General features: G+C 41.5%; 1 protein-coding gene across 1 annotated transcript; it reads left to right on the forward strand.

Annotated features, from left to right (window-relative positions):
- The first annotated feature begins 498 nt into the window (after positions 1–498).
- On the forward strand, positions 499–9,928 carry LOC146367371 (volume-regulated anion channel subunit LRRC8D-like). The gene is made up of 2 exons (XM_084912499.1): positions 499–891; positions 6,519–9,928. Exon 2 carries the CDS (start codon positions 6,521–6,523, stop codon positions 9,008–9,010), a length of 2,490 nt encoding a protein of 829 aa, XP_084768625.1. The 5' UTR covers positions 499–891; positions 6,519–6,520; the 3' UTR covers positions 9,011–9,928.
- The last annotated feature ends 2,068 nt before the right edge of the window (positions 9,929–11,996 follow it).

Raw genomic sequence — 11,996 nt, forward strand, 5'->3', positions numbered from 1 at the left:
GTCGTCTTTCTTTCATGTCTTTCTCCTCCTGCCTCCTCCTCCCCCCCCTCTCAGAGTACAGAAGTAGCGTGAGCACAGCTGCCAGCAGCCTTCGACCGGTTGAAACCTGTATGCATTGCTACTGAAAAGACACTTCCTCCACCCAATACATCACCAGCCAGATCCAGAAAGAGCTGGAAATCAGGAATGAATCTGATACATAGTCACAGTAACAAAGTGTATCCCTGCCTTGTGTGTGTGTGTTTAAATTATCTTTTTACTGTAACTTAAGTGAAAGCGTACACTATTTGTAGAAAATACCACTTTTATGTTTCTCCTACCGAGTTGACGTTTAATTTTAGACGAGGTATAAAAACACTCCACGCGACCCATGTCGTGGTACTACTTGCACGGCCGTAACGCGGACTCGTACGGGCAGTGCTGCGGCCGGCCGTTGACCGTCTGTGACTTTTCCGGTTTTCCCCACCGCCACAGTGAACGCAGCACCAGGAGACGAACTGGTGGGTGGAGCATTCGGGAAGTTGCCGTGAACGATATCCTCCAATCAGAAGCGCCCATCGCACGCGCAACAGCGGTCCGCGCAGCTCCATGTTGGATCAGTCGTTTTTTTCTTAGAAATGTAGTGACCCGGAGGTGAGACTGCGCTTACTGTCTAGTAACAAACGGACGCCCCCGGGCAGTCAGGCGGGTTCAGGTATGAGGGCTACCCGCCGACAGACCGCAGGGCTGCAAACGAATGTTTTCTGGAGGTTTGCGTGAGCGAGCAGCGTCATCCCTTTGCTTTGAAACGGGGCCGAGAAATTAGGTTAAAGACGCACCTGGAGAGGGGAGCGAAAAGTGGCATGCGGGGTGAAGAAGAAGTAATTGGATTGAGATAACGCCTCGCTGGCAGTAAGTATATTTTCTTCTCGTTATCTTTTCAACACATTACTAAAGGGATAAAAATAAATCGCTTTAATAACCCGCAACCTGTTGTTTATTGACTAGCGGAGATAAGAGGCTGATGTGAATGTTTAACGCGGGGACACATGCTGCTTCTCTTTTCTCACGCGTCTGGGTGAATCGCCTGATCCCGCACAGCGGCAAACTACCTACTGAGCAAAAAAAAGAAAGAAATAGAAAGAACCATCGCGTGCGCCAAAAAAAATCAGCAGTTTCGTCAGACTGTGGCAGAGATGACTGGTGTCCCATGTGGGTGCGCAGGTCTCCACGAGTTAAATACATCGTGGTGCCTGGAGCTGGTGTTGTAACCTCAGGTATGACTTCAAGTTCAGTCTGGCCATCTTTAAACTTCTGCTCAGTTCTCCATGAACTTGACTTGGAGCAAAGCGGCTGCTGTCACGTGGTGAAAGTCGTAATTCACCCTGAACCGAGTAGCGTTATTCCTCTACGAGTTTAATCAGGAAACTATCGCCACCACTAGCCCGTCCTTGATGCCAGGGCCGCCTGTAATGACCGAGGGCCCCACCCTTTCCTGGGGGCCCCACATTCTCTCACGCAACGCCTCCCCCCTCTCTAATCTGTTTGGATCTGTTACTTCGCCCATGTGTGAATGTGTGTGTGCATGGGTGGATGACTGGTTGTGTAAAGTGCTTTGGGATCCTTAGGGACTAGTAAAGTGCTATACAAATACAGGCCATTTATCATATGCAAAAGACTGGGGGAGGGCTGATAATGCAAGCTCCTTGTAGCTTTGCCACAGTTTGATAAAGATTGCTCACTCCACTGTACATGTACAACGAAATTATGGGTGCTCCATGCCAACTGTACAGGAGTAAAACATAAATAGTAAAACAGCAGGAACAAATGACACAAAGAAGAAATGTATACAATCAAGAGGAATGTATACAAAACAAAAGAGACATATAATAGAAATAAATATAACTATATATTATCTATAGGCTATCACAATTGCCACTAACAACAATTAATGGTGATTCCTGATGAGGTCACAGTGGTGTACTAAGAAGCAACATTTCGCATCATATGCTGAGCTTAAAGTCAGAGACTTTAAGTAATTTCACGAATTCCACATGTACTTTTTTAGGCTGATGTAAGTAACCTGTAATGGTCCAGTTAAAGTTTGAAAGCTCTAAAGTGCATCCGCCATGTTGGAATTAAACATCAGCCCTAAGGGTGTACTCAGTTAAAATAATAAGCTTCAATTAAAAGTTTTATTTTACGGCTCTGTGACACAAAGCTCAAGATTTTTCTGCAGTGTAAATCTCTTTGTTTGCAACAGCTTTGCATTTTACTGCTGTTTTTATACTCTTTGCCGATTTTTAATCACCATTTTTGCTCATTACACGTTAATGTCTCTGATTGGAGTAGGTTGCACTCACAGGGATCATTTTGTGCGGAAGAAAAGTCATGTGATTAAAAAATGCCCACTTTTTGTGAGTGTGCAAAGAGCCTGAAGCAGAAAGCCCGGCTCACAAAAAAAACGGAGATAACCATCATCATGATACCCTTTCTTTCTGACTGGGATTTGCATTTTAGATTTTGTCGAGCAAACTAACACAAAGAAAGCCTGGCTGTGTTGAACTTCTTTTATAGTACACTGCTGTTTTATTTACAGCCACAGATTTACATACACATGTCTTAGGTAAAATATATGGTTAATAATGTGGCACTATGACACAACACCATTCTAATAATGACTATACATTAACAGCCAAGCTGTTAGTGTGACTGCATCTAATAGTGTTAAGTCATAGTGGTAGCTGTAACAAAATGCAACCTCTCATTCAGTATTTCTTTCTTTGTTCATTCATTTCTATGTTATATCAATGCCGCATGTTAAAGCAATTGGATATCGTAGTTTTAAAAAAATTAAACCGCATTTTCTTTATGGGCACACAGTAAAAAGTAGAGCCAGCAACCCGATGTGATCAATGGAAGCATTAGGCCACACCAAAACTACATGCACAATCCTTCGTACAAAAATTTGACTGTCAATTTTGTGTTCTTACTGTGGAAACTGAGGGAAAAACACGTTAACAGTAATGACGTCTGAGATCAAATTCAAATTCAAATTTTATTTGTCACATACACAGTCATACACAGTACAATATGCAGTGAAATGCTTACACAACTGCTCGTGACCTAAAGAAGAAAAGAAAAGGCTATGAATAAGATAGGAAATAAATATGAAAATTAAAAAGGGTAAATTTAACTAGAAAGGAATAAAATATAAAAATTAAAGTTAAAAATGAAATAACTGTACCACACAAATTAGAATGAAGGGTAAATTTAACTGGGAAAGAATAAGATAAAATATATAAGTTAAAGTTGAAAATAAAATAACTGTACAACAAAATACACAATACACAGTATAGAAATATATAAGAATGTATGAAGATATATATATATATATATATATATATATACACACACACACACACACACACACACACACACACACACACACACACACACACACACAATAACAGCAGCTGTACAAGTATTAAATGGAAATGAAGAAATATAATGTCCAGTGTTGTGCAATCCACATTTGTAAGTGTCTTGTGCAGTGCAAATATGCTTAAAGTGATTTAAGTGATGAAGTGAAAACAATGTCCAGAATGTTCAGTGTGTGTGTAAGAACTATATGTGTGGGTCAGTACTGTGTGGTGGTGTGATTGAGAGACCGTATCGCCTGCGGGAAGAAGCTCCTCCTCAGTCTCTCTGTGTTGGTCTTCAGGGAGCGGAATCGCTTTCCTGACCTCAACAGAGAGAACAGTCCGTTGTTGGGATGGCTGAGGTCCTTCACGATCTTCCTGGCCTTGGTCCAGCACCGCCTGCTGTAGATTGAGTGCAGGTCAGGGAGCTCGGAGCGGATGGTGCGCTCAGCTGATCGCACAACCCTCTGTAGAGCTCGTCTGTCCTGCATGGTGCTGTTCCCGAACCAGGTTAAGATGTTTCCCGTCAGGATGCTCTCTATGGTGCACGAGTAAAAGTTCCTGAGCACTTTGGAGGGCAGTTGGAAGTCTCTCAAGCGTTTGAGGTGGTAGAGACGCTGTCGGGCCTTTTTCACCACGGTGTTGATGTGACAGGACCATGACAGGTCCTGCGTGATGTGAACTCCGAGGTATTTGAAGCTGTCCACTCTCTCCACTGGGCACTCGTTGATGACGGGGGTCCGGTAGTTCCTCTCCTGCTTAGTGCTGAAGTCCACTATCAACTCCTTTGTCTTACTGACGTTTAGAAGGAGGTTGTTCCTCTGGCACCAGTTCTCCAGATTCCTAATCTCCTTCAGGTAGGCTGCCTCGTTGGATGATGGTCATTCATGTATGTGACTGTGCCAAATGCTTTATATGCTGAATAGAACTAAAAGCTGCGAGTAATGGTCAAGGGATTACCTCGTGGCCGATACACAGACAAGCTGTTAGCCTTAGTTAAAACGTCCTGTAACATGTAAGGCTGTCACGCTAAGTGAATTTTTAAATTGTAAATTACTATTCGTACCTCTAAGGAAAGACTTGTATATATCTGAAGGATGTTGAAACATTCAAAGCAGATTAACTGCTGATTTGAATGCAGATCATATTATGATGTTTTAATGTGTTTTCCAAACTATGTAAAAAGTGCAACATTCACTAAGTAAGAGAACAATTTTCAATGCATCACTAAAGGAAATGCACATCTGCCAAAGGTCTTAGTGAGTAAGAACACTGGTGGATTTAGGGCTTCATCAAAGGACTCTGTTCCAAAAACAGCATGTTGTAATATGTCTGGATTTAGCACAGTCTTGGCCTGGTGCTTAAACACTATGAAAAGGAAGTGAGAGTTTAATGTAGTTCACACCATGATAAAATGATAGGGCACTTTAATACTTGTAGTCACTGATTCATGGCTCATGTAGCGGGAGGATAAATGTGTTACTCCAGCAGACTTAGCTGAGTGCATGAAATCAGTCTCCAGTTTGGTAAACTGCTATGGATTTAGATTTCTTTTATATGCAGTTGAGGCCATGATGGAAACAAATGAAATGCTGGGACTTTATCTCCCTCCCGCTCTTTTTTTTTAATTCTGTTGTTTGTTTGTTTTTCTCCTTATAGGGGCAAACATATGTCGCTCAAGCTTTTCCACAACTTTGTACATTCCCTCAGGAATTTTCTGACATTTGAGAATCCTTATATTTATGCTAATATTATTATTCCTAATATTGAGACAGTGATTGTTATCATCTCACTGATAAATTCAAAAACTGGAGTGAAAAAGTAGCTGAGCATGTATAGGAGGAATCAACAGTATTGAACAGGCCAATCACAATAGTTACGGTGTAGGTTTTAGATTTCCTGTTGAAGCATAAATCCACATCAACTTTGTCCTCTAAACAAAATGTGTCAAGTTATTTTGGAAGGGTTTTTTTTTTTTGTTTTCTTACTCGGGCTGCTCATGACAAGAACTGAAAGAGGACTTAAAATATCTCCAAGATGTCCAGCTGACAGATTGGCTTAAAATATCTTTACTGTCAGTGGGCCCTGTGCAGTTGTTATGTCCATGAGTTCCCAGCAAAATGTCAGATTTTACAAGCATGGGATATCATACCAACATACCGTTTGAAATACTAATATTAAAGTAGTTGGACAGAGTCATCTGTTCTTGCAAAAGGACACAGAGCACAATTACCACAATATCCTGCACTTGTGTCATAATTTCCTGTTGCATCTTTAGCCCTTTTTCTATTAGTATCTGATCGCCACGGTTCGCTAGTTTTCAGGGTTTTCTAGTTGGCCATAGTAACTGGTACCAAGTGCTAAAATAGTACCTACTTGGCCACCGGTTCTAAGCGATCCAAGTAGGTACTAAAATGTGACGTCGTCAGACTGCATGTTAGCGACTGGCTGGTCAGTGGTGTCACTCAATGAGTCATGAGAGTTTCTTTCTCATGAAAATCAAAACTGCCACACGAAAAGCCACAAACCGAGCAGTAGCTATATCATCGCCTCGACGCTCATCTTTGTTGTAGCCTTCGTGTCACATACTAATTATGTCAAGGGATGCACGGATGGGTTGCTGTAACAATGACCACGCACATTATGTGGTACTCGATTGTAATGGAAAACCAGTTGAGTTTTGGCGAGCTGATCTGAGTAGGTTTTAATGGAAAAGGTCCTTTTGTTGGACCACAGTGTTTACAAAGGCTGTAGTTAAATGCATCTCATAGCACTGCTGCACCTCAGTGATCATATCACAATGTGTCTTTGTGGTGGTATAAACCTCTTGGTGGTTTAAGCTAAAACTCCCGAGACACATCTGGTTTAAATAGGGTTACAGGTCTGTAGGTTTTATATATATTCCAATATCATGTTTTATGCGACAGGCATGGTGCACACCCCAAACACAATCAGTTTTCATTAACGATCATGATGAGAATGAACTAGAAAAGTAACTGACCAATTTATAAATAATCAGAATTAATCAGTTAATTGTTTTGTTCAAGTTTAGTGCCAAAAAAACCATAAAATAATTAGTATAAGTAAAATTAATTGAGTTTTGTCTCTTTGTTCCAGCGATGTTCACTCTCACTGAGATTGCATCCCTGAACGACATCCAGCCAACATACCGCATCTTAAAGCCATGGTGGGACGTCTTCATGGACTACCTGGGTCTGATCATGCTCATGCTGGCCGTATTTGCAATGACCATGCAGATCACCAAGGACCAAGTAGCTTGCCTTCCATATATAGATAATGCAGAGGAAGCCTCAGGAACAAGCTCGTTGCCCCAGCAGAGAACTGAGGATGTAACCTCATCCACCAGAGCCCCTGTAGGAACAACCATCCCACCGGTCACTAAGGACCTAACGGATGAAGCGGTCAGTAAGATTTATGCATTACAAGCCCCTCCAACAGGGGTCAAAACAAACCTGGACTTTCAACAGTATGTCTTTATCAACCAAAAGTGTTACCATGATGCCTTGCCCTGGTATTCCAAATACTTTCCATACCTCACACTCATCCACACCCTCATTCTCATGGTCAGTAGCAACTTCTGGTTCAAGTACCCCAAAACAAGTTCGAAGATTGAGCATTTTGTTTCTATTCTGGGACGGTGTTTTGAATCTCCTTGGACAACAAAGGCTTTGTCTGAAACTGCTTGCGAGGACTCGGAGGAAAACAAACAGAGGCTGACCGGCACCTCTTCAGCACCAAAGCAGGTGTCTATAGAGGGGAACGATGACAGCACAAATGTGAGCCCATCCACACCCATGCTTGGGGTGAAATTTTCTGCAGATAAGCCTATTGCGGAGGTCCCAAGTAGCATGACGATCTTGGATAAAAAAGATGGGGAGCAGGCCAAAGCTCTTTTTGAGAAGGTGAGAAAATTCAGAGCCCATGTGGAGGACAGCGATTTTATCTACAAGCTTTATGTAGCACAGACCATTGTCAAATCTGTGAAGTTTATTTTGATATTGTGCTACACTTCAACCTTTTTAGCCGAAATAAAATTCACACATGAATGTAAGCCTGATATAAAACATTTAACAGGATATACAAAGTTCTTTTGTACACACAACATGGCTTTCATGCTGAGCAAACTGCTCGTCACCTATGTGGCATTGATAATGATCTATGGGATGACATGCTTGTACTCTCTCTTCTGGGTGTTCCGGCGACCTCTGAAAGAGTATTCGTTTGAGAAGGTCAGGGAAGAGAGCAGCTTTAGTGACATTCCTGATGTCAAAAATGACTTTGCATTCCTTTTACACATGATTGACCAGTATGACCAACTTTACTCCAAGCGCTTTGGCGTTTTTCTGTCTGAGGTCAGTGAAAATAAGCTAAGGGAGATCAGCCTCAACCACGAGTGGACTTTTGAAAAATTAAAGCAGCTTGTCACGCGTAATGCACAGGACAAGCAGGAGCTGCACCTCTTCATGCTCTCTGGACTCCCGAATGCAGTGTTTGACCTCACAGATTTGGAAGTGCTAAGACTGGAGCTGATTCCAGACGTGAGGTTCACTGCAAAGGTCTCCCAGATGACCAGCTTGCAAGAGCTGCATCTTTGCAACTCTCCGGCCAAAGTTGAGCAGACGGGCTTTGCTTTCCTCCGTGACCATCTCCGCTGCCTTCATGTCAAGTTCACCGACGTTGCCGAGATCCCGGCTTGGGTTTATTTGCTTAGGAACTTGAGGGAGCTTAACCTAATTGGCAACCTGAGCTCAGAAAACAACAAAATGATTTGCTTGGAGTCCATGCGAGATTTGAGGCATTTAAAGACGCTATGCCTGAAGAGCAACCTCACAAAAATCCCCACAAACATAACAGAGCTTTCTCCGCATCTGATACGGTTAATGGTTCACAATGATGGTACAAAATTGCTGGTCCTAAACAGTTTGAAAAAGATGACAAATCTGATTGAAGTGGAGCTGCACAACTGTGAACTTGAAAGGATTCCCCATGCCATTTTCAGCTTAACCAATTTACAAGAACTTGACCTGAAATCCAACAATATTCGAACCATAGAGGAGATCATCAGCTTCCAGCACCTCAAGAGGCTGATGTGCCTTAAACTGTGGCACAACAAAATAATCACCATTCCAGCCACCATCGGCCACATCAAGTCTCTGGAGGCTCTCTACCTCTCTCACAATAAACTGGAGACCCTCCCTGCTGCCCTGTTCACTCTGCCCAAACTGCGACACTTGGAGGTGGGCCATAACTCCATCTCGGTGCTTCCTCCAGATGTGGGTCTCCTCCACAACCTCCAGCACTTGGCCATCAACTCCAACAAGCTGGAGGGGCTGCCCAAGCCTCTGTTCAGATGCACCAAGCTTAAGGTGCTGTGTCTGGGACACAATGCGCTCACGACGCTGCCAGAGGCTGTGGGTCAGCTAGTCCAGCTCACTCAGCTGGAGCTCAAAGGAAACTGTCTGGACAGACTGCCCGCCCAGTTAGGAAATTGCCGCCTGCTGCGCAGAAACTGCCTCATCGTGGAGGACCATCTTTTTGATACACTGCCCGTGGACGCTAAAGAAAGTATCAGCCGAGAAACCTTTTAGCACAAAAGCCACCTAAAAAGACGGATGGCTGCAACCATTATTTTTGTATTGTATTATCCATGCATTTCTTGATTAGTATTTTTAGGCTGTCTTAGTTGCTTCTGTTTAAATACAGCATAAGAAAAGAGAGCTTTTGTTATTGCGAAGTATGTATCTAATGCAACATTGTTATTATGCTTTTTTGATAGCTTTGAGTAATTAAAAATCCAGCTTCTTTATATATTATTCTATAGATCAAAACCATTTCAGTGGCACATTATATACATTTGTCATTATTGTTTTAGGTACTCAGGTATAAATGTAACCATTGGGAACAATCTTTTTGCCTTAACTGCTGCTATTTGTTTGTTTTGTTTTTTTACAGTGAGGGCTTTCACAAACAACAGGACAAAAATTAATAATTTATGATTTCTTGTCAGATTTCTTTCTTTTTGTGTTGAAACTATCAAGGTACTTTTTAACTTGTTGAAATCATGTAACCAGTGTATTCTTTTTTTTCTTCATACCTATGTAGCCGAAAGAATTTGAGTTGTAAACTCAGGTGGAGACCAGAAATGAACTTTTACCCCACTGTAGTAAAGATTGTATATGAAAGCCTCCAGTAATTCATTTGCACATTGAAACCCTAATGATGTAAAGATTGGTGAATGTCCTGCTGAGAGAACTAATAAAAGGGAAATCGGTTGACTAGCTTTTGAAACCATGTTTTGAAGTGTGATTTGAATCTGCTGTGTTGAGCTACTGGTCCCACATGTCACAATCATGTAAAGATGATGACATCTGCCTTCATTCTTGTCAATGTACTTCTGTGTAGGCCTGATATGTGTTCTTCAGAGCTGCTGTACCACCTTGATGAGCCTCTGCTCAAAGTTCACATTTTTATTGTACAATAAAACAACAGTCCAGATTAACGTCTAATGATTATCGATCTCCTTCAGGTTCATGACACTTGCTGCTGTCCTGCAGTGAAATCTGTAAGTTTGGAGATTATTCTTTTAAATGTGTAAGGTGGATTAACAACATTTTAAAACTGTATCATTGGAAAATGAACAGATTTTCTTTCAAAATTGACTTTTTTCCCCACTTGTTTCCACTTTCATTGTTCTATTCTTGGACTTGAGTCACAGTTCAAAATGATCCTTACACTGAGCCTTGGTACAACCCCCTGACTTCAGCCTATAAAACCATCATCAAACTTTGTTCTAACTGGTTTTAAATAGAAGCTTCAATCAGCAGTCAGTCTGGGAGTGTTTTCTTAGCCGACCATGAATTGTGTAGCAGAAATCAAGACTCGTCAGAACAGGAAATATTTTTCCAATTTTCTTTTGTGTGTAAATTGTGTGTAGACTCGGTTTTCTGTTCTTAGGTAAAAGGAGTGGCACTTAGTGTTAAGTTCTGCTGGTGTAACCCATCTCTTTCACAGATGTGCCTTGAAGGTTGCTTTACTGCATACCTCGGTTGTAACACTTGACGTCATGTCAGCTCATGTCTCCTCCATCCTCTGGCACCAATAACCGTGCCACGATCAAAGTCCCCTATCTTCCCCATTCGGTTTGCTTAACCATGTCTACATGAATATACCACAGGTGTACCTATTTAAAAACAGTATATACTTATAATTTTAAAAATAAATAGAATTTTAATACACTTCAAGTTTGTCACTGGCTTAAGTGTTATATTGACACTAAACATACTTCTTATTGAATATGGTGTTTTTGATCATCCCTTTTTTTTAACCCCCTGGCATAAGTTTTTCACACTAACAAAGCTCCAAAAAACTTCCCAAAAAATACAAGCTAATGGCAAACTCAAGTGTTTGTGTTTAATCCAACAAACCAGTAGGGAGATAAACCTTTTTAGAACAGTCTATGATTTATTCGAAGTTAATTTGGATTTTCTTTCTGACCTGGCTCACACTTGTTTCTGTTTCTCGTTGGATTCACAGCCTCGCAGCAAGAAAAAGATCATGGCTGCAAACCTCCTGATTCTAATGGCGCTGTCCTGTATGAAGTACATCAGTTTCCTCTCACAGTTATTTCAGGTTAATTAGTGATTCTAAAATGGTACTCATAGATGTGAGTGGTTGTCTGCCTCTCTGTGTTAGCCTTGTGAAGATGGACAGTCTGCCCACTGTTTACCCATCTCTCACCCTGTGACAGTCCCCACAGCCCTGAAAGCAGTTAAGAAAACGAGCACAGGGACAGCAGAAAATATACAGGAAGAACCAAAAATATTAAGGGTGGCTCGTTCTCAGTAAGTACTTCATTCCAGCATTTTATTATACCCTTGTTTGTTTCACTCTACATTTTTCCTCCTGGAAAAACAGTTTTTCCCCTCCACCCTTTTCTGCTTCCTGTCTGCAGCAGAAACTCAAGAAAGATTTAAAACGTCCCTTAAGGGCCTGAGTACAAAGGCCCCAGAGTCACGGCTCTTTTGTTAATGTTGCCAAGAGACAACTGACAATGTTACATTGACCTCAGCAGTTCCCAAGTAATGGTATGATCACAGTGTACTCTCCAGTGAAGTTAACTGAGTTCACATAATGTGTTTTTAGTCATCCGATGTCTAAAAGTTAATGACTGATAAAGTAAATGTCTTGAGTTCCTCCATATCGTCATGCATGAGATATTTTCTGAAATGTAAATCCTATCAGACCGTTGAGAAGCAGGGGCTAGATTTGGTGCTGTACTGCAGACAAGTAACGATGTGTTTGATTCCTCCAAAGGAAGAACAATAACAGCACTGTTTCTAGGTAGGTCTTGACCAGATTTTTCTGAGAATTATGAGAACACACCTGTCCTTGAGATATCCTCCTCTGGAACTAAACATGCCCGCATGTAGTGTCATGTTTCTGTCTGCCTGTGCTGACACACATTCATTCTTAAACAACTTCTTTCAGATTTCACACTGCTGTCTGTTTAACCCCCTGTTCTTATCTGTAAGTTTTTTTTTAACTTATAAACACTCAAAGAATTCAACATTGTAC

This window comes from Perissodus microlepis, chromosome 18 (assembly GCF_051167445.1).
Source record: "Perissodus microlepis isolate ML-2025 ecotype Zambia chromosome 18, ASM5116744v1, whole genome shotgun sequence".
NCBI lineage: Eukaryota > Metazoa > Chordata > Actinopteri > Cichliformes > Cichlidae > Perissodus > Perissodus microlepis.